Here is a 23740-nt window from a genome sequence, read left to right as displayed (position 1 = left end):
TGAGGGGAAGAGATGAATCCAGACAAAAAAATTCCTCTACTTCTTTCTAGGGTGTGTAGTCTTGGACCCTTTGCTTTATGACCCATGGGTTGCAAGGTGCCTGCCCTGTTCCAGAGGCCTCTCTGTCCATGCACTATGTACTCTGGCTATTGTCTAAGCCGAGACAAGTCCTTGCCGTGGTGGTCCAGAAGGCAGGCAGACCACTGGTCTCGGTGTTGGATGTATGCAGCTGGACTTTATGCCAGCACTTGTAGACCCAGCCACCTATGTAAGCACACACCCCACGTAGCCTCTCACACGGAGGGGGAGGACCGTCTTTCCTGGCCTGGGCTTGAACTCGCAGGGCTCTGTGTTTAGCCTGTACCCTCTCCATGACTGACTGTTGTGGCTGTCTTTCACCAAGTCACTGTTGTTCTATAATTGATCTGTGGATCAGTGTTACTAACCCCTTAGCCAAAATGGTTCCCAATTAATTTTTCTCAAATATGGTGGGTGCTACACTGCATTTCTTCTCCAACTCTAGCCTGCCCTTTGGTAGGAGTCACTTTTGGAATGAAACTCCACCCTGTTTCTTCAGGTTACAGTAGCCACGGGCTTTTCTTGGGGCAGCACTGCCCTGGTGGTTGTTTCTCCCTGGAGCTGCTGACCCTCCCTGCTTACTTTCTCTCCCTGGGCATTGGCCCCATTCATTGGTCCACTGGGGCTCCTCTGTTGCCCTGTGCCAAGGGGAAACCCAGTCAAGCATTTTAACCACTTGACAGTTTCCCCTGGGCATCACTACCCGAGCGTTGCTTGGGCAGATGGCATTTCAGCCGGCTGATTGTTTGCATTAGATGCACTTACATGTCTATTTGTTGTACATCAACTGTTTTTCACATACTTTTAAATTTAGAATGTTGTATTTGCCTTTGATATTTGTTTCTAGTGAAATCTAGTAAGTTGTGGTTATTTTCTTTTACTAGTGTTTATTTGATTTGTGAAAAACAACCTATAATTTTGTGCTACAGTCTATAAAAATTCTCATCTAAGTATATTAGGTATGTCTGATACTTCTCCAGAACTCAGTGATACTCTTTTACAATGCACAACGGGGCACATTTGGGGCACATTTGGGACACTGAGACTGAGCAGGAAGGAAGTGCCAAAGATCTGCAAAAGAAAAATCTGAAAAAGGGAGAAATGTTAGCATAGGAGAGAGGAAAAGTCTGTTATAATATGGAAAGATAAAAAAGGTGTCTCCTTACTGTCAACTCTTCATAACAGAGAAGTGATCGAATGGGACAGAAAAAATGAAACTAAAAATATTCCCATAGAGGTCAGTGATCATAATGATTCTGTGGGTGGTGTTGACAGTCGACCAACATTTAACGAGCTATCCTGTCATCAAAAAGTGAGGAAAAGAATATTAGTATAAAATATTTATGTACTTTCTGGACCAAACAATGTGGAAGTCGTTTGTTATTTATTCAAAACTAGGGGGTTTAAAAGTTATTTACAATGTAGGTCTAATAGACCAAATAATTGAGAAATATGGTATAGCAAAACCATCAGCCAACATGTCCATTTAGTGGGCAGACATTTTATTGAAATTATGCCCCTCACAGAAGAAAAGGTCAACATGACAGTGTAATGTGTTTTTCAATGACAGACAATAATCCAGTGAGAATTCAGAGACTAGATACTGTCCAGATTGTAATGTTGTGTTGTGTATTGAATGTTTTAAAATGCACCATACACAGAAACGTTATTGAATAAATTTGATAAGATTGTCATTTTTATATTTCCTGTTAAAAAAATTAATGAAAACTAGGCAAGTCTTGGCCATCCCTTAAATAATTGGACTAGTAAGGAGTTAAGGAGAAAAAATGAAAACCCATAATACAGATCTTAAAAATTAAAAAATACAGTGAAGTGTTCTAACTGAAGAGCTAGTGATGTAAAGCTGGGATCAGCAGACTGACTGGCAGGCCCATCTGCCCTGTAAATACACTGTCCAGGCTACACACAGTTGCCTCTGTGCTGACCTGCTGCTTTCACCTTACAGTGGCAGCGCTGAGCAGTTAGGGTGGAGGTTGTATTGGCCTGCAAGTCTAACATACCTGTAGTCTTTTAGAACAGTATAGATTCTCGGAGGGGAGGGACCACATGGTGTTACTTTCCAAAACAGTGACATTGTAGAGAACTTAAAAATATAAGACACTTCAACAGCTATAGTGGACACATTCACGGGTCCACATTGTAGGAGCTTCGGAAATAACAAGAAGGAACACACGGAGCAGAATGAAAGAAATAATAAGAAAATTTGTTTTGCCGTGATACAGAAAACCTGGTTTTAGAGAGGGAGGTCACAAGGTGATATGCAGAATTACTAGAAGGAAAACCTAACAGATCTGAAGATACCCATCTCACTGCTGAACTCGGAGGTGGAAGACATGCATATTTTAAAGATAAAGCACCAAGCTTTTGGGCCTCTCATATACAACAATAAAAATCCAACCGTGAAGTAATAAAAAGTGACTTCTACGATGTGTGCATGAGCTCTGTAGGGCTCACACGGGAGTGTCTTGGTAAAGTTCTAGGATTTATTATGTACATGCTGTTTCAGCACATGAGACATTATTATGTTCAAAGGCTGCTTAATCCAAGTTTGTAACTTGCCTTGGTTTGCGGCAAGCAGCCGGTGGGGAAAGGTGAGCGAGCCGGGGTTTCAGCAGTGATCCATCCATGCGGACGGCCTTCCCTGTGAGAGCCCCAGAGCCAGGGGACCAGGAAAGCTCGGGACAGTGCTGAGATAACGCTGGGAGACGTGGGTGAGCAGCAGGCCAGGGAAGTGCTTGCCTCTCATGAGGGACGGTGGGCATGCTGGTGGGAGCAAACATGCTGGCTTGTGGAAAACACGGTCCAGCACCCAGGAAGAAGTGGTTGGCAAAATATTAAGAGTCAGTAAGTCCCAGCCTGCAATCCTGGGTTCAGACAGGGTTTCATTCCCAGCCAGAAAAGACCAGAAAACAGTGACTAGACTATGCCCAAGTCCTGCTCTGTCCAGGCAGGACAGGTGAATGGACAGATTCATTCCAGTGTGATAAGGTAGTTGAGTATAATCTAAGTAAAAACCATCAAAATATAATCAATTTATCAGTGAAGAAAGCTGTGAAGCAGTGTTTAAAACTACAGTGTTAGGGGCTGGGGATTTAGCTCAGCAGTTTCACCGCCTGCTGTGCAAGCGCAAGGTCCTGAGTTTAATCCCCAGTACCAAAAAAAAAAGAAAAGAGGGCTGGGGATTTAGCTCAGTGGTTTCGCCACCTGCTGTGCAAGCGCAAGGACCCGAGTTCGATCCCCGGTACCAAGAAAAAAAAAAAAAAAGAAAAGAAAAGAATGAAATGTAAAAGTGTGAATGGGTTTTCAGGCCAGTGTATGAGAGGTGCCTCCCTCAGATCTTGTTATACCATTCATGATACCCATCTGGCATGAACAAAACATGTGCTTATGCAACTATGTGGATGACCAAAGCCTGACTGATATCAGTCATTAAGTTTTTTTGTTGTTGTTTTTTTTTGGTACCGGGGATTGAACTCGGGACCTTGGGCTTGTGAGGCAGACGGTGGCACCACTGAGCTAAATCCCTGGCCCTGATATCATTAAATTATAAATAATAATAATTATTTTGCTCTGCTGATCCTATTTTGTGTATAGACTGCTCTTGGGGATTTCCTAAGAGGTAATTTTGATGGTCTAAGGCATTTTTGTGTTATTGGCAAATTCATTACTAAAGTTACCTATCCATAGGTGTAAGAACCCGTCAGAATAAATTTTTGTTAATAACTTTTCTTAATGTTATTCTTCATGTTTTAGAAAAGGCGGCGACGAATTGACCGCAGTATGATCGGAGAGCCAACAAACTTTGTACACACAGCTCATGTCGGGTCAGGAGACTTGTTCAGTGGAATGAATTCAGTAAGTATGTTGGTGGAACACGAACACAGGGCCTTGGACGGGTCAGATGAACTTTTGATAACACTATGCCAAGTGAATTTGTAGACAGAGTAGAAATACAGTCGACTGTGTTCATCTGTGGGCTGAACCAGTACATCAGCTGTGTACATGGTACCCCAAAAGAAATGGAGCGGTGGTTTAAGTAACAGCGTGAGTGTAGGTTATATGCAAATATAGCACCATTCTGTGTAAGCGACTTAAGCATCTGGGGATATTGTCACCCCTGGGGTCCCAACACCAGTGCCCCAGATACTGAGCAATGACTATTTATTTTTTTTTGGTACCGGGTATCGAACTTGGGACCTTGTGCTTTTGAGGCAGGCGGTGGCACCACTGAGCTAAATCCCTGGCCCTGAGCAATGACTATTTCTTTGGCCACCTTCCCATTGCTGGGACAAAATTCCTGACACACACAACTTCAGAGCCGTATTTGGTTAACAGTTTCTGCTGGTTCCCGGACAGAAACACCATGGCGAAGGCCTGACACAGCAAAGCCTCCTGCCTCATGCAGTCAGGAAGGGGAGAAGGGGCAGGGCCAGAGAGGAAGGGGCCAGGTAGGGCCTAGGTCACCCTCCCGACCTGGCCAGCCCCCAGAGTGCACCTCCCGGTCCAGGTGTCTCAAGCTGAACCATCACCGCCGTGGTGGGTGAGAAAATCAGTGAGAATGAATCTCTTCTTTAACTTGCAAAGTTAGGTATTTGTTTCTGCCTTATTCCTGAATACTGTAAAGGATTCGAGTTGAGTGGGCGTTAGTGACCCATGGTTCTCAGGCTCCCAACGAAAGGACTTGGAGGCTGGGCCCCCACTTGTGTCTAAAATCTGTTTCTCTCGTTGTGCCCCCTCCCACTGAACCAGTAAACCTCAGACACGCTAAGCGAGAGCTCTGCTTCTACAGCTCCAGGTGGCTGTTGTTTTTTAATATTTTGAAACCCTAAATTGGTCAGGTTGGGCTCGAACTTACGTAATTCTCCTGCCTCAGCTTCCCAGTGACTGGCATTACAGGCCTGCATCACCATGCTGTTGGCTGCTTTTTAAATCTCAGGTTCGATTACTTTTGCAAACATTTTTATTGCATTTACTTTATAAAATAACAGCTTTTACCTGATATTAGAATGTAAGTTCTCATGCACATACCCCTGTTGGGCAAGGCAGCAAAAAATTTGTCATATGTGGTATGAAGAACCAGAAACAGAAATCTTTTTTGCTGTCTTTTATAGAGGCTTTTGTATTCTTTAATTTTCATCTAAGAGAAAACAGGAGGCAGGCAATAGAGAGAAGCTGCACCGAGTAAGGTGCGGTTTTGCTTGCCCCTAAGCAGGCTGTGGAGTCCAAGGGCCTGTTTTCAACAAGGCCAAAGTACACAGGTTTTGGGCCGGGGATTTAGCTCAGTGGTTCTGCTGCCTGCCTCACAAGCGCAAGGTCCCGAGTTTGATTCCCCAGTACCAAAAAAAAAAAGGAAACAGGTGTCTAGATGACCCCAGAGAGCCAGCGAGGCTTTATAAGTGCTCAGTTCAGATTGAGAGATGGTGCCAGAGCGCGGGGATGAGTGTCCTGGGCACAGCAGGCCCGCTTGTCCCTCAGTCACTAGGCATGCAAACTTTAGGAGGGGCATCTGTAGCTTCCGGAGTGGAAAGTTTGCTTCAGATCTGTAGGAAAAGTATTGTTTCACTGAACTGCTTTTGTGGAGATGCAGGGGTAATGCCTTGCTGTTGAAAGAGTCAGCTTTGCTTCCCTGATCAGTGTGGAGTGGGAGAACAAAGGGGACCCTAGTACTTTACCGACATAGTTATCATAGATTAGAATGAGCGGTTTCATATTTATTATATGATGAATACTAATTTCTTTCTCACCAACAAATGTCCTTACCCCTTCAGATTTTTACAAATGTAGCATTTCATAGGAAGAATTAAAGTTTAGTATATGGGCATGCTGGCACACACATGTAATTCCAGAACGCAGGAGGCTGAGGCAGGAGGATTATGCAAATTTGAGGTTAGCCTGGGCTGCATAAGCGAGTCCAGAGCCAGCCTGAACTATATAGTGAGACACTGTCTTTTAAAAAAATTTGTTTTAAAAATTTTAGTTCATGGTATTTGTTAACTTTTTAAATCTGGTTTATGCGTATTTAGAGGTTTCCTGTAAGATTCCTCCCTGGCATTTTGCCTCCCAAGATGACCCTGTCATCAACACATTTAACTCTGGCTTGCTGTAAGCCAAGGTGGCTGGAACGCATGGTGCGGCTTGTGGGTCTGCTGTCAACTTGGAGCAGGGTCACGGCTCCTTAGATTTCCTGTAGACAGTGCGTGCATGCAGTGGCTGTCTCTGAGGTGATCCCAGCCCCAGAACACTGAGTTCTCGGCTTGTAGGAAGATCTTTCCTCAAAGCAGCATTGGCGGTTCTCATTTGTGTACACCTGACTGAGAGAGATTCTGTTTTCCTCTCAGCGATAGAAGACAAAAACCTCCCTCGTATGCTGCTTTCCCACGGAAAGCCTTGCACCTCAGTCTGAGAGTAGAGAAGTGGGCATCACACACACGGCTGGATGCATTTGCCTACGCTTTTGCCTACGCCGTGTTAGTGAATGGTTGGGTGACCCCTTCCTACCACTTGCTTCCTCCCAGAGTTCCCTCCCCCAGTCCTGGGGGATGAGCCAGGCACAGGCTCTGCCACTGGGCTGCGCCCCATCACCCAGGCAGCTCTTGCCAGAAAAGAGCTCTGTGACCCTTTCAGTATTTGAATACAATGGGTTATGTTACTGAATATTCCTGTCACAATGATTCATTCAGTCTCGGTACTGACAGGCTGCTTACTGAGAATCCACATCCTCTTTTTTTTCTTTTTTTGGTACTGGGGATTGAACTTGGGACCTTGCGCTTGTGAGGCAGGCGGCGGAACCACTGAGCTAAATCCCCAGCCCGAGAATCCACATCCTTTAGTTTTAAATTGCAGAATTGCCTTTGGAAGAATTAATTTTTCTTTTGTAGATTGTGAATGCACAGTATTGAATAGAAAGCTGATTCTTAAAAATAGGCCCAGCCACGTGTGGTGCACGCCTGTAATCGCAGCCCTAAGGAGGCTGAGGCAGGAAGATCATTGTGAATTTGAGGCCAGCCTGGGCTACACAGCGAGACCCTGTCTGAAAAGCCAAAATATCTATAAAAGCTAAGATGCTGTGGCAGGTGAAAAATTACTTGGTATCAGGGTGGGATCCACGTGTGTGCCACACAGGTGTGTTAGTTACTGTGTCTGGCAGATAATGAACGAAGATTAACATATGGTGGCCAAAGCCACTCAAGCTGGATTAACTGAGCAAGTTTACTTGGAGGCCTTAAAAAATAGGCTGTAAATTTGTTTTTCTAGTTTTAGTCATTTGATGAATATGAATATACTCTAGTTACACCTTGTTATGTGATATTAGAGTAAGCTCTTCAGGGCCGGGGATTTAGCTCAGTGGTTCCGCCGCCTGCCTTGCAAGCACAAGGACCTGAGTTCGATCTCTGATACAAAAAAGAAAAAATAGAGTAAGCTCTTCCACCTAAGTAAAATTTCCAGATCAGTAAAATGTGTAAGAGGTACCTTTTTACTTGCATAATTTCATCTATTGCTATTCTACTGGCATATTTGAATCTGCCATAGCTTAGCAAGTCTTGTTACCTTCTGTGAACATGTTGGCTCAGGGTGGCCAGTGGAAAAACACTTCACAGGCAGGCTTTGTCTCCGGGGAGGGGGAGTGTGGCCCCAAGCTGCCGCCGCCGAGTGGTACGGTGGCCCGCGGGGCCTCGGACTCTTCCTGCCGTGCCCCTGTCACCAGCCGTCTGGTGCCAGCTATTCTCTGTGCTCAGTCTCTCACCTGAACTAGGATTGGGACAGCAGTGATAAACTAGAGTCATTTCAGTTTGCAAAGGACTGTGTGTGTGTTTCCACAGAGAAGAACAATACCCAGCACTTGAATATCTTAGGATCTATCAGACAATAGCCCTACAAGGTGGTTAGGAGAGATTATTGCCTCAACCAAAGTAGTTCACCCAGTTATATTAAAAAATTATCATTCCTCAGCCTTTTGGCTAAGAGTAAGTGTAGTATCTGTTCTTACCAGTTTAAAAAATTATCGCCATGGATTTAGCTCAGTGGCGCCACAGTTTGATCCCCGGTACCACAAAAAACAAAACAAAAAATGATCCATTCGTGGCCCCTTAGGCTCCTGTACTGTGTTGGACCACATGGACTGAGGTTTCTCTGGCTGGTCCAAGGCCGTCCGTGCCTGTTTTCTTGCTTTGGAGTCCTTACCCGAGGTGGTCACACGTGTGAGGGCTGTGCAGGACAAGACACTTGAGATCACGGAAAGTAAAGCTGAGTTGACTTGTGGGCTTTTTCCTTTTTCTCACTATTCAAAAGTGTTTCCAAGTGCCTCGTACGTTACCCAACTGACTTAACCGAGAAGTATAGGGGAGGAAATTGTTGCAAAAAATCTTCCATTCACTAGACTTGTACTTTGCCCTTACAAACAAAAATTCGAAGTCTATTAAAAAAACTCGATATTTCTGTCTGTAAAAGTACCTTCTGGAAAAAGCACCATTCCATTGCCTGCATGCGACTTGTGACATCTGACTTGTTTGTTCTGTTCCAGGTCAGCTCCATTCAGAACCAAATGCAGTCCAAGGGCGGCTACGGCGGGGGCGGGCTGGCAGCCAACGTGCAGCTGCAGCTGGTGGACACCAAGGCGGGGTAGCCCCGGGCTGGCCGGCCGGGCTCCCAGTGAGTGCGGGCACCGCCCCGAGCCTGCGGGGAGGCGGGGCGCGGGGCAGAGGCGGCCACTGCCCTGGGGGTGGAGGGGAGACTTTCGCCCGAGTCTTATGACAGGATACACTTGCGTGCATCTTTGAAACAAGGAGTGAGGTTGATCCTTTAACTACAGGCATCAAACAGTCTCATGCACACTGAAGTGATTGCAGGGTTAGCACTTAAACACAGACTGCTTTTAAGAAAGATAAAGCCTGAAAGTGTGAAAATAATTTGAATTCTTGTTTTGCTTTTACAGGTCATTGTGAACTTCGATATTTTCTCTGCCCACTACTCTGTCACTTTGTCTTGTGATTGCATTCTTTCGTCCTTAACTACAAAAGAAGTTGACGGGCACCTTGCCCACCCCTGCGACCACGCCAGTGATGCTGCTGCTCTGCCCTGAGACCACGCTGTGGGCACTCGAGACAGGACTGCAGTGCCCAGGGCGCGGGCGGGAGGGTCTGACCCTACCGAGCATGATCTGTTCTGGGACTGCCGGCACCAGCCCGCAGTTTTCCCATCGTAGACGTTTCATTTCCGCCCTGTGATTTTACTGCTAAGTTAACTTGCCACCTTGGGAAGGTATGAGACCCACAAGCACAATGATCGTTTATATTTGTTTGAAACTTCAGCAGAATAGATATTTGCATGCTTGATGGAGTTGATGTGGTGGCCCATGGGATGTGAGAAATGAGTGTTTCTCTTCTGCCACGGGCTGGTACTGCTGCTATTAGAGAGTTTTGCTGTGGCACCAAGTCGTGTCAGTCGTCCACAGAGAAAGCTAACTTGGTAGCTTATTTCCAGACGTCTTGACTTTTTGGTCTGTCTGACTAGAACTGCAGTAAGAGAAAGGCTGGCATCCCCAAGGCATGCCTTCGGTGTAAGTGTGCAGCACATGTACTTTGAGGGCTAGGACGTGTGGTAGTGAACAGGTATGTTGTGGGGAGACCCATCCCGGCAACTCTGAGCAGCGCCTTCATCCTGCCAGCTGTTCATTCTTTGGGCTCTTGTTCCCTTTCTATGTCTTCTGTGTAATGTGCTGGTATCCAGTTGTTTCTGGCAGCAGTGTATTGGGCTTCAGTTTGGCTAAGTTGCCAAAAGCAGCACACTGACCTGGCTGAATCGCTGCCTGTGAGAACGACCAGTACGGTGACTTTTTATGGTATTGGTAAGAAGCCTTTGCTCAGGTTCCAAAATGTTTATCTTTCACAAATTTTGTGTATTTCAAATATTTCTATAAATGCTTCTGTCATGTAGTAGAGCATAGGGTTAAATTAAGCCAGAGTCAGTGTAGTATTAAATGTTTAAATCCTATGTCCAGTTCAGGCCTATCTACCTTTGGTAGGGTTAACATTTCATGCAGGAAATGGCGCTTAATGGAAAACTTAGAGAGCTATAAGGGATTAGTGTTTGCATAGAGGAACACGATAGTTTTCTCTTCTGCCTTCATTTAGCCCCTTTCCCAGGGAAAAGCTTAGTCCCAGGTAATTTAAGAAACCTTTGGTTTATGTAAAACAAAGCATTTCTGAAGTTGCTTTATTTACCCAGCAGAGTGGTGAACCAGGAGGAGATCCTTGTATCTTGCAGTTTTGGGCCTTCAGATGTGTCCATGCCAAGCAGAGAGAGGCAGTTGAGTAATTTACCCTTTAATCCATCTGTTGTCTTTACTTCACTATGGATGCTGCGTTCCAGGATTCGCCTGCGTGCCCTTGCCACTCCTCCTCCAGGACACCGCCGTGCACGGACGGGGTTTCCTTGGCTTTGTCAGCATGGGGAGAGCAGTGTTCTGTATTGTCACATAACTCCTGGAACAGCATCCAGGAGCCACTGTCCCTCTGCCTCAGCTCTTGAGGACTTCGGTATTCATGTCTCCCCATCACTAGAGCACGCGAACTGTGCTCCACGGGAGCAGGAGCGCGCGGGCCTTCGCCGCACAGCCCAGGCCAGGTGCTGCAAAGGTGCCGGTGAGTGGCGTGACGGAGATGCTAACCCTGGTCATACATTTTTCCTATGGAGGCTTTAAAGATGTTTGAGAGTGGAGGGCAGCAGCTTTCCCACCTTCATAAATGGGATTGTAAAATCTTGAGAGGTCGTTTGTTGTCCATAGCAGTGGATCTCATTTTTAAATTGAAGCTGATTAAATAAGTAGGATTTTTGTGCTCAGAATTCTTTATCCTGTTACTACTTTGCTGAAATAGATGCTAACAACTGTTAAGCAAGAGAAGCCGCAGGAAGACTGTGCTAGCAGTGATGTGTTGGGTGGAAGAGGTGCCTTCCTGTGCAGGCAGGTAGTGGTGCCTGAGAGCCGGGGGGCCAGCGTCCGCCTCTGAGTGGGGCAGCAGCATCAGCGGGCTCTACATCCGCTTTCACTTCGGTTAGGAAATTGGAGAGGTTTCGTTATAGGGAACAAGTTGGCCTTGATTTTGTTTAAAATGACTTCTGCTCAGCACCCAGGAGATAAAATTGACATATTTTTATAATATAAGCATACTTTTTTTGTACATTTGTGTTCATTCTTGAATGAAGTGAATTCATTGTTGGCTTGTAGATATTAAAAAAGAAAGTATTGATTTTGATTCAATAAATGTTTTCTTTCAATCCTGGTTTTTTTCTTTCAAGGACTCACCTGAATTCACTTAGAGCACCACCTTCCTGACATTTTTAGTGATGACTCCTATCATGCAAAACACAGGACGATTTAAATATCTAATTACAATCTGTAACTTCACAGTTTATCTTACAACTTAACAAATTTCTACTCAAAATGTTAGGAAAATAAAATCAGATGAAGTAGGGTAAAATTGTTCAGCGGACCTGGGTAGGAAGTCACATGTGGCAGGCTTTGTGTTTCGAGGCTGAGCCCCAGCTGGTCTAGCACTGAGCAACACCCCAGCCGGCTGCCTTCTGAGATAGGCCCTTGCTGAGTTGCCAGGGCTGGGTCTTACTGTGTGGCCCAGACTGGCCTCTGCCTCCCGAAGAACCAGGACTGCGGGTGCACACCATCTCACCTCGGGAGCACGCCAACCACAGCATCGGGTATGGACGCACTTCTGTATGCTGCGGCCTCTTCTCAGTACATGTAGGATTTACATAATCTGAGAGGCGGGCGGGGATCCAGCTGCCAGAGAATGTTCAGGGAGTTTAAGACAGTGGCTCCCGTGGGGGGATCGCCTGAGCTGGCTTGTGAGGGCTTGAGGAAGGGTGACAGCGAATGTGGTGGGGACGCTGCCACACCTCAGCCCTGGCTTCAGCCCACAGAGACAAGCGTGTCCTTGGAGAGGTTTCGTCTCGCCAGGCTGAGGGACAGGTCCATAAGGGGTAGCTGTGTCCCAAGACCACCACATACTTCTCTAAACACAGAAAAGTCTAAGAGAAATATCAGGAAAGAATATTTCAAAAGTTTGGATAAGTTTGCAAAACTCAAAGGAAACTGTGAAGGAAGAGGTGACGTTGGTGTGGCAGGTGCTGTGGTGTAGTTCATGTTTTAAAGGCCACGCAGAATTGGAGGGCACATAACCACAAGAATACAGGGCTACAGGGCTGGGGATCTAGCTCGGCCTTCCAAGCGCAAGGTCCTGAGTTCAATCCCTGGTACGGGGGTGAAAAAACACAGGTCTAGAAATACTCAGAAATAGTCTGAAATGTGCCAAAACCTATGAAATGCCAAAATATGCACAACTGATAACACAAGGAGGAAAGCAAATCTGTTAGCAAACTTGAAAGAGAACCACTGAGGTTTTACCTTGTATCTGTCGGCTCCATCCAGAATCGTCCAGCAAGAGAATGGACACCAAATGACTCCTTGCCAACTTTTTATATTTTGGCAATTAAACATCTGTAACTTCCAGCATTTTCCAGATGTTGAAGGTGCACTGCTGCACAGTAAAGGCTGCGCCTTTGAGTAAGAATATCCAAGTTCCTGATCTGCGGCCTTAGAAGCCGTGCTCCGAGAGTGGTGGTCTTTGCTGCGGAAGGAATCGCGGGGCACAGGGAGCCTGGCGGTAAGAGCAAGTCCTGCACGGTACAAGGAAACCGAAGACAAAACACAGCCCAAGTAAATGCACCAGCAGGAAAGGTCTGCAGAGCCACAAGCGGTTAAGCTGGGCTGATTGGTGAAAGATCTGAGCCAAGCCGGGGATGTAGCTCAGTGGTTTCACCGCCTGCTGCGCAAGTGCAAGGACTCGAGTTCAATCCCAGGTACCAAAAAACAGAAAGATCTGAGCCAGGGAGGAAGATGAGGAGAGGCAGCTGTGTTTCAAATGCCCACATTGCAACAAAAGAACACAAAGTATGGAAGAGAAAAGAAACATGGTTCCCAAATGGAAATAAATCCTCTGAAGTCGAACTTAAGCACAGACCTCTGACACACTTTATAAGGAATTTAAGGCAACTACACAAAATCAGGAGGATGATTTACGAACAAAACAGTATCAGCAGCATTACATAAAAGGGCTGGGTATGGTGGCGCACACTTGTGATCCCAGCACTGGGGAGGCTGAGGCAAGAGTGTCGCTGTGAGGTCAGGGCCAGACGGCTACACAGTGAAGCTTTGTCTCAAAAAGGCCAGGGCCAGGGATTTAGTTCAGTGTCACTCAACCTACCTCGAAAGCTCAAAGTCCTGAGTTTGATCCCTGGTGGTGGTGGTGGTGGTGGTGGTGGTGAAGCAGCCTGGAATACATAGCAACTGTCTCCAAAACAAAACAAAAAACCAATAACCAGAACCGGAAGACTCACACGAAGATAAACTTTCAAAAGTCAGGGGAATCCTGAAAGGAGGAAAGGAAAAGAATACAACAAAGCCTAAAATACTAATTAACAGCACACGTGTGTGATCCCAGCTACCTGCAGGCTGAATCAGGAGGATGCAAGTCCAAGGCCAGCCTGGGGAATTTGGGGAGACTCCGTCTCAGTAACAATGGCTGAGCCCTGGGTTCCACAGATAGTACTGTCAAGCAAAAGAATAGATTTCAACAGCTCATTAAAATCAACTGACATACCACATTTGCAGAATGTGGAAACCACTTGATCAATTCAGTTGGTACAGAAAATAACATTCAACAAAACTCAGCACCCTTTCACAATAAAACCATTCAAGGGGGCTGGGGATTTAGCTCAGTGGCACCGCCCCTGCCTCACAAGCGCAAGGTCCTGAGTTCGATGCCCGGTACCAAAAAACAATTCAAGGCTGCGCATTGTGGCCCATGTACGTAATCCCAGCACTTGGGAGGCTGAGGCAGGATTGTGAGTTCCAGCCTGGCCTGGGCTCGAGTGAGTTCCGTGCCAGCCTGAATCATGTAGCAAGGTCCAGTCTCAAAAAACAAAGCAGTAAACTAGGAAACTACCTCAAAATGACGGCCAGAGAGCAAAAGCCCACAGCAAACATAGTATTCAATGACAGGCTGAAAGCTTTTCTCTGATTATCAGGAACAACTCATCAGAATAACTAGGTAACAGAAATAAAAGTTATCCAAATTGAAGTAAAATGATCTTTGCTTACAAGTGATACCATATACAGAAAATTATAGATTCCACAAAACTGATAAAACTAATAAATTCAGCAAAGACAACAACTAAGACCAGTGTTTCCATATTTTAAGGTGAATGATGTGGCAAGGCTGTGCAAAACAAATACAGCTCTGCCCATAAGTGGCCTGAGGTTTGTGCGAATGGTTTGCTATTCACTTGACCCTGAAAACCCCCCAAATCAGACGAATCAAGAGGTCCAAATCTTTACAGTGACTGTCAAGCAGGCTTGTAGGTCATTCCGTCACCACAGTGCTGGGAGAGGTAGGTCAGGTCAAACAGTGGGGCTGGACAGCCAAAAAGGATCCCTGGATTTTGCTGTGTCCGCTGGAACACAGAGTAATAATGCTGAACGTGGAAAGGGTTCAGTGAGAGGACTGGATTCTCTGCCCATTGGACACAACCCAGTGAACCAAGCACCTAAGCTGCCCACTCAGCTCATGAATGGGTGAATCCACAGTGCACTGAGATAATCCTTATTGAGAAGGGATAAACTGTTCCTAGACCACAAGAGGAGCTTCTTCAGAAGCAAAGGACATCCCAGAAGAAACCAAAGAAATAACTTATGCTGTGGGAATAAAGTCAGCAAGAAAAAAAAAGAATTCCATTCTTGATTGCATCAAATACAGTAAAAACTACAAATTAAGGAGGTGAAAGACATATATTGGAAACTACAAAATGTTACTGAATTAATGATGACACATAAATGAAAGGACAGACTATGTTTTGGACTGGAACAATTACTGTTGCGTCCGTACTGCCCAGGCGATCTACTTATTCACTGTAGTTGCTAGCATAATCCCTAATATCTTTCTGCAGTGCTGGGGCTGGGACCCGGGGTGTTGTGTGTGTTGGACAAGTGCTTTGCCATGAACTACACTCTCATCCCCCAGTGTCGTTTCCCCCCCGCAAGCGGGGATTTAGCTCAGTGGTTTCACTGCCTGCTGCGCAAGCGCAAGGACCCGAGTTCAATCCCAGGTACCAAAAGAAAAAAAAAGAAAAACCCATCCTAAAATTCCCAGAGAATCTCAAGGAAACCCCAAAGAGGCAAAATAATCATGCTAAAGTAGATTTAGAGGTCTCACACACCATGGTTTCAAAACTTAGTGCACATGTAACAAAATCAAAACTGCAGTACTGGCATAAAGATGGACACAGACCAGTGACAGACTAGAACCCCAGTTAGCTGTGTGTGGTCTGTGGTATCTGGCAAGGAATCAAGACTATTCAATGAGGGAGAGGTTTGGAAACATGATGTTTGGAAAACTGGATACCCGTATGCAAAAACATGCAGTCAAATCTTTACCCTATCTAAAAAAGCATTTATATAGGTAAGACCTAAAAGTATGAAACTCCTACAAGGATATATAGGGGAAGGGATTGAAATGGAGTAGAGACCGAAACACAGCCTCTCTGGGACATGGAATTGCGATACCTGAGAGTCAACTTGGTGAAGAAAGAATGTGTCTCTAGGTACAAGGAAAGAGCTGAAAGGAAAATACAAACTACAGAGAAGCTGGAGAAATGGAGCACAGTGCAGAGAAAAGAACAAAGCTGTTGGGAAAGGAACCCGGCCCCTGTGGAGGGGACCTGTCTCCACTGAGACGTGAGCTTGGGCAGAGTCAGCAGCTCCAGGGAGAAACAGTGGATCAGGCTGGCAGCCCTAGTGCCAAGAAAAGCCCATGGTTCTTGTAAACTGCAAAAAGGAAGTAGGGTTTTGTTCCATGTGTGACTTCTTCCATATGGCAAGCTGGAGTTGGAGAAGTCCAGTGCCAGCACCCATCATACGTGAGAGGGTTTAATCGGGAGCTATTTTGGGGAAGGGTTACTAAGCTACAGAAAAACTACAGAACAATTACACTTCAAATTTCTGGTGTCATCCTACTACAGTGACTGGGTGAGTGTTGTAGAAAGGGCATAGGCCAGGCACAGACGCCTGAGAAGTCTAAGCTCAGGCACAGAAGGTTGTGAAGGTTGTACCCTCTGAGTTAAGCCAGGCCAGCCTTGTATGGCTTTTGAGAAGAGTGGTCTGCCTGCTTCCACCTGCTCTCAATGTAATCAGGTTTGCCCTGACTTGGACAATGCCACAGCATGGAGTGAACAAAGGGGCCTCTGGAGCAGAGGGAGCACATCACAAAACCAAAGTCTGTAGAGCTAGGTGAAGAAAGCTGTGATTTGGGGAGCATAGAGGGACTCAGAACCTGGGAGCAGCTGGAGTGATGACAGCCCTAGGGGGGACATCACTGACTGACCACGTCCAGCTGGAAAGACAGGGCAGGAGTCAGTATTCACACAAAAATGTGTGTGTGGAAACAAAGTAGATCTTAGAGATGACCCACTGTCCCTCCCTTTTATCTCATGGATTCCCATACTGCAGACTCTGGAAATAAAACACTCATTTGAACACCTGCAGGAATTATTTCTGGACTCTTTTCTTTGGTTTTGGGGAAGCTTGGGCCTTTTTTTCCTTTTCCTTCTTTAATGTTCTTTTTTCATTTTGTCTGTTCTTGTTACTTTTAACTAGTTCTATTGAGGTTTTTACTCCTTAATGGGATCCTTTATCTCACTTTTCTCTCCTCATCTTCCTTTTGTCAAATTTTATTTTCCCTTTCCCCACCCTCTCCATCTTTAAGCTTTAGATATTTGACTCGGTAATTACTATTGAATTCTTTTCTATTGTTACTGGTGATACAGCTGTTTTATTTAGTAGATATTTACTATATGTCAGTATTTGGTTTGTTTTTGTGTTTATAATTACAGACCTGTTTTCTATTGGGAAGGGTGGTGGAGTGGTAGCTTCTATTGTTTCTTATGGTATGTCAAAATCCAGTTTGTCTTTGACTCACTGTTATTGATTTTGTTGCTATTTCCAGGGTGGCATTATTGTTGCTATTGATTTTACTGTGGGCCATTATCTGCTTTGTCTTTATCATCAACAATACTGTTTCATTTCCAGAGAACTGGGTGCCGGGCCAATTACAGCACACCCTAACCCTTACCCAAATTAATGGAGGTGGTGGTTGGCTCTTGGGACATAGGCAAAGGCATATTATCAGCCATGCCCAAAAGCACACACTAACTACAGAGATCTCCATACTAGCAACAAAGTCTTTCCATTATAACTGACCTGTAAACCTAAGCATGCACACACATACAAAAAAAGAAATATGAGAAGACAAGAGAACAAAATGCCTCCAAAAACTCCCAGCTTCCCCAAAGCTGTTCCACTGGGCATTGATATGGAGGATATCAAAAGCCACATGCCTGAATTATATGAAATGATAAAAGAGGAGACAAAAACACAGATCAATAAGGTGCTCATTGAGCTCAATGATGATGTAACTACACAGATAATGAACTTCATAAATGATCAGTGAGCTTACAAAAGACACTAATAAAAAGCTAGCTGAGCTAAACAAAATGATACAAAACACGAAAGATCAGTTTGGCAAAGAATGAGAGTCCATGAAAAGGGACCAAACAGAAATCTCAGACCTAAAAAATTCTATTTTAAGTATGGGCAGCAGAACCGACCAGTGTGAGGACAGAGTGTCAGACCTGGAAGGTAGGACTGTTCCAGGTTACCACGGATACTCAGAGAGCTTAAAACCAACAAGAGAACATGGAAAATGGATCCAACAGCTGCTAGATGACGCAAAGCCGCCTAAGATCAAGTGGAATTTAGTGAAAAATCACAAGACAGCACAAATGGCATTAAAAAACCTACTTACGGAAATAATAGCATAAAATTTTCAACACACGGGGAAACAATTTAACATACAGATAAGTGAGGCATATAGAACCCCAAAGAGTCACAACCGGAAAAGAACTTCTCCATGACGTCACAGTCAAAACCCCAGAAGTCCAACACAAAGACGGACTCTTAAAAGCTGTTACAGAAAAAGTGATGAATCACTTATAAAGGTAAAGCCATTAAGGGTTACAGCAGACTTCTCAATACAGAGTGAAGTCTTTCAAGTCCTAAAAAACAACTTCCAACCCAGACTAATATAGCCTGCAGAAGTATCTTTTAAAACGGATTGAGACTAAGGTCTTTCTCCAAAATAGACTACATGGTAGCCCATAAAGCATGTTTAAGTAAATATAAAATAATTAAAATTATCCTGTACATATTATCAGATCATAATGCAACAAAACTAGAAAGCAACAGCAAAAGAAACCACAGAAATTATACAAATACATGGAGATTAAATAACGTACTGTTGAATCAGCAACAGGTTACAGATGAAATCAAGGAAGAAATCAGTTCCTAGAATCAAACAATAATGCCAGTTCATAATACCAGAAGCGATGGTATACAATGAAAGTGGTTTGAGGGAAGTTTATAGTTGTGAATGCCCACATCAGGAAAACAGTGAGCTCAAATAACCTAATGATGCACTTCAAGGTTCTAGAAGAACAAGAACTATTCAAGTCCATAGTTAAAGAATGAAATTATCAGTATCAGAGGAGAAATCAATGAAATTGGGACCAAAGGGGGGAAAATACAAAGTATCAGTGAATCAAAGAGATTTTTTTTTTTGGAAAGAAGAAACAAAACAGAAACGTGTAGTCAATCTTACCCTCCAAATGGGAAAAGATCCATATCAGTGCAATTAGAAATGAAAAAAGAAAATCACAAAGGACATTCCTAAAATTCAGGAGATTAGTAACTACTTCAAAACCAGTACTGTGATAAATTGGAGAACTCCAGAAGATATGGAGAAATTCCTAGATACATAAGAATTTCCAAAACGGAACCAAGATATAAAAACCCTGACTAATCCAATAACAGGCCGTGATAAATTGGAGAACTCCAGAAGATATGGAGAAATTCCTAGATACATAAGAATTTCCAAAACGGAACCAAGATATAAAAACCCTGACTAATCCAATAACAGGCCAATGAAATTGAGACAGTAGTGAAAACTGATTGCCGGGCATGGTGGCACATGCCTGTAATCCTAGCACTTGGGGGATTGAGGCAGGAGGATAACAGCAGGTTGGAGGCCAGCCTGGGCTACACAGTGAGTTCAAGGTCTGTACTATTGAGACCCTGTCTCAAAACAAAACAACAAACAAACTTACCAAATAAGAAAAGCCCAGGGCCTGGGGATTTAGCTCAGTGGCGCCGCACCTGCCTCACAAGCGCAAGGTCCTGAGTTTGATCCCTGATACAAAAAAAAAAAAAAAGAAAAGAAAAGCCCAGGACCTGACAGATTTACTGCTAAATTCTCCAAGAACTTCAGGGAAGAGCTAGGACTTTTATGAAACTGAAAGGGAAAGAGACTCCCAAAGTCCTATCTGGAAGCTAGTATTACTCTGATTCCAAAACCAGATGAGAACCCAACTGAAAAAGACAGGTACAGGCCAATCTCTTTATTGAACACAGGTACAAAAATCCTCCACAAGTTTTTGGTCAACAGAATGCAACAAATCATTAAAATGATCAAACATCATGACCAAGTAGGCTTCACTCCAAGGATGCAAGGATGCTTCCACATACACAAATCAATAATACACCACATAAAGGCAAAGACAAAAACCATATGATCACCTAAATGCAGAAAAAGATTCTGACAAAATCCAACATCCGTTCATAATAAAAACTGTGAAGAAAATAGGTATAAAAGGACCTTATCTCAATCTAATAAGCCATGTTTGACAAATTTACGGCCAACATCGTATTAAAAGGAAAAAGCTGAAAGCTTTCTCCTCTAAAAGCAGGAACAAGACAATGATGTCCACTATCACCAATCCTATTCAATACACTGGTAGTACTTGAATCATTAGCTAGAGCAATCTGGAAAGAGAAAGAAAAGGCTTATGTACAAAAAAGGAAGAAGTTAAATTGTCATTATTTGCAGATGACATGGTCTTTTACATAGAAAACCCAAAATTCTACCAAAAGACTCTTGGAATATCCAAATTTAGTAGTGTAGCATGATATAAAACCAACACACAAAAATTAACAGTCCTCCTGTACACAAAAATGAACTCACTGAGAAAATAATTAGGAAAACAAACTATTCACAACAACATCAAGAAAAATTAAATACTTAGGAATGAACCTAATCAACAGAGGGAAAGACCTCTACTACAACAACTACCATACTCTAAAAAAAAAAAGACGAAATAAAACAAAACAAAACAAAAATGAAATGTAGAAAGACATCCCCTCTTCCTGGATAGGGAGAACCAATACTGTCAAAATGGCTACACTGTCAAAACTGATACGTAGGAATGCTGCAATCCCAATCAGAATACCAACAGCATTCCTCACAGAAACAGAGGAAACAGTCCAACATTCATGTGAAATCAGAAAAGACCCAGAATAGAAAAAAGCAACCTGGGCAACAAGAGCAAAGAAGGAAGCAGCATAATCCTGGACTTCAAGTTATATTATAAAGCTACAGTGATAAAAACAGCATGGAACTGACACAGCAGCAGACATATGGATCAGTGGCAGAGAATACAGGATGTAGAACAAACCAGGCACACACAACCATCTGAATATGCCAAAAATGTATGCTGCAGGAACGACAGCCTTTTTAACAAATGGTGCTGGGAAAACTGGCTATCCATCCATATGCAGAAGATTGAATCTAGACATGTATTTCCCAGAATGTATTAAACTAAAATAAAAATGGATCAAATATTAAAACAATCTGCTGAAAGGTAAAACCCTTGGAGACCAAGTATAAGGCAAGAACTTTCAGAACAGAACCCCAATCACACAAGAAATAACATCAAGAATCAACAAATGGGACCATGTCAAATTAAAAACCTGCACAGCAAAGGAAACAACCAACAGAGTGCAGAGACAGCCTACAGAATGGGAAAAAATGTTTGCCAGTTACTTCCTGGGACAGTGGAGTAATTTATAGAATATGTGAAGTGGTGAGCCCTGCGCTGTGCCGGACACCTGACAGAATACTGCTGTGGAATGTAAAAGCTATGTTCTACTATGACCGCTATTACCACCTCCCCGGAGGCTGGATACCACAGTTGAAACGTGCTGGAGGCACACGCCAAAAGTCACACAGCGTCAGAACAAAGGCTGGGATGGTTATAATGTACAGTGGAAATGGAAGACCAATTTGGATATTGCATACAGATTTGGAAAAACAGTGGTGAGCTCTGAAGGGTGTTTCCTCTGAAGACCAGTATGTACCTAGAGGTTCCTGTGGCTTAGAGTGTAACTTAGATTATACAGAGATTGGCTTGGAGAAATTGAAAGAACCTGGAAAACAACAGGACTTCTCTTTCTCTGATCATTATTATAAGCTATATTCTGCAGATTCCCGTGCCACTGGTGGACTGGTTACCATCAAGCGCTGCTTACTATCCCTTTGCAGTTTATAGTTGTTTCTCAGTGACAGCCAGTACTCACCTCCACCATATTGAGTATCCTCTGTATTCTCAGCATTATCAGAGGTTCACCAGCTCAGCAGGACACCCTCCACCAGGCTTCCAGTATGATTTGCAGGGCCACAGAACAGTGGCTGTGGTGCAGCTGTTAGTTTTGGTAGTGCTTTTGCAGGACAACCAAAAATTCAGGACCAGGGTTCTGGATTGGCCAGGGAACTGGAGGAATATTAGGGTATTTGGCAAAAACACCGTCTTCAGACTGGTGATACCACCCTTCCTACCCTCCTCCATATGCTAACACATGGGACAGCCGTGCTGGCTCACCCCCTTGTGGAGACGTGGGGGGCAGTTCGGCATGTTCAAACTCAGATCCAAAAACCAAAACAGCATCAGGATGTGGTGGTACTAGACAATCATAAAGCTGAACACTGGAGGCAAAATTTCTGAGTTTTCATCACTTTCTCTCAAAAAAAGTGCTACCGGCTAACAACTGGGGAAGGGAAATATTCAAAAGTTCTGCGGTGTTTTGTCCTCTACAGGTTTTTGTATTTTATTATTTGTGGCTAAGAGTTGGTATATGACAAGATGCTTATTTACTGTATATTAGTATAACATGCACGTGTATAATGCAGTTTTTTAAAGTGATGATTCCTGTGGAATGCTAAAAATTTAACTGTGGGAAGCATTAGTAATGAAAAAGTCACCAGTAGAAACTGTTATAGAAAATTTCAGTCTTAGATGGTTTTAGTGGATGAGTTGTTACCTCGTAGAAACAGTTATACTCTATTTGGTGTTACATTTATTTGATGTTTGCTATTCTTCAAATATTTAAACCAAGCTTTGGACCGCTAATTCGGCTTATTTGTAGGTTCTGATCACTTTTGAGCTCTGGAGTGCTGAGTCCTTCAGCGGTGCCAGGCTTCTGGGAAGTGAGAATTACCTTTCACAGGTAAAGGCAGAAAGCAAGCACCTAGGAGGTTGTGAATGATCATGTGCTGACAGACACATGTGACACCTCCCTCTTTCTTCAGTTCCGAAGAGGTAGTTCAAACGCTTCACTGAAGGTCTTTTAGTAGCAAAAGCATGCAGTTCTTTGTGGAATCTCAAATGTTGTTGTAATAGTGTTTGCATCAAAGATTAAAATGACAGTAAATAAAAACAAAAAAGTGAGCAACTGAAATGAACAGACACTTCTCAGAAGTACAACTAGCCAATAAATACATGTAGAAATGTTCAACCTATCTGGCTATTAGAGAAATACATATTAAAACAATACTGAGATTCCATCTTACTCCAGAAAGAATGACCATCAAGAACTCAAATTATAACAAGTGCTGGAGAAGCTGCAGGAAAGAGGAGCCTTTCTACATTGTTGGTGGGAATGTAAAGGAGTACAGGCGCTATGGAAATCAGTGTGGACATTTCCCAAAATAATAAAAATAGTAATTCCTTTTGACTCAGCTCTTCATCTTCTAGGTATCTTCCCCAGAGTTGAAGACATCATAATACAGTGATCCATGCATACTCGTGTTTATAGCAGCGCAAGTCCTAATAGCTAAATCTTAGAAGGGTCTTATATCTCTATCAACAGATGAATAGATTAAGAAAATGTGGTATTTACACACAACTGAGTACTATTCTGCTACAAAAGATAACATTTTTTTTTTTTTGGTACCTGGGATCGAACTCAGACCTTGCGCTTGCAAGGCAGTTGACAGAACCACTGAGCTAAATCCCTGGCTCCACAAAGGATAAATTTGAGTAAAAAAATAGATATCCCTTGAGACCATAAAAGGGAATACACAAGTTTAAGTACTGCATAGTTTCTCTTATATAAGAAACTTAAAGTATATATAAATTAAAGAGTAAAATAACAACAGGAAACTGGGAGATAGATCCTTTGCAAACTGGAAGGGGACCGAGAGAGAGTGGGGGGAGGGATGGGAGGGGAAGGGAATGTAAGAAGAATTAAGACATCACACTCCCTAACAGCGTGGGTAATTATGCACTTGCAAATATACTAATAGAAAATTAATTACAGAAAGCACAGGGGGAAACTTCTTGACACTAG

General features: G+C 43.7%; 1 protein-coding gene and 2 pseudogenes across 2 annotated transcripts in view; all 3 read left to right on the top strand.

Annotated features, from left to right (window-relative positions):
• The window catches only part of Cdc42se2 (CDC42 small effector 2), a 38197-nt gene extending 26824 nt beyond the window's left edge, over nucleotides 1-11373 (top strand). For both annotated transcript variants that reach the window (XM_021241840.2, XM_087194604.1), the window contains 3 exons: nucleotides 3853-3954; nucleotides 8621-8748; nucleotides 9032-11373. In XM_021241840.2, coding sequence (XP_021097499.1) covers nucleotides 3853-3954; nucleotides 8621-8722 — 204 coding nt within the window. In that variant the 3' untranslated portion in view covers nucleotides 8723-8748; nucleotides 9032-11373. The remainder of the gene's footprint in view (nucleotides 1-3852; nucleotides 3955-8620; nucleotides 8749-9031) is intronic.
• LOC147823022 (U2 spliceosomal RNA) lies at nucleotides 8038-8177 on the top strand (annotated as a pseudogene).
• A 9708-nt stretch (nucleotides 11374-21081) lies between the features above and the next one.
• On the top strand, nucleotides 21082-22631 carry LOC101707883 (store-operated calcium entry-associated regulatory factor pseudogene; annotated as a pseudogene).
• Nucleotides 22632-23740: the final 1109 nt, after the last annotated feature.

Source organism: Heterocephalus glaber, unplaced genomic scaffold (genome assembly GCF_053883595.1).
Source record: "Heterocephalus glaber isolate CG9 unplaced genomic scaffold, H.glaber_assembly_v1.0 deba00001606, whole genome shotgun sequence".
Taxonomy (NCBI): domain Eukaryota; kingdom Metazoa; phylum Chordata; class Mammalia; order Rodentia; family Bathyergidae; genus Heterocephalus; species Heterocephalus glaber.
This window is presented reverse-complemented; position numbering and strand designations above follow the sequence as displayed.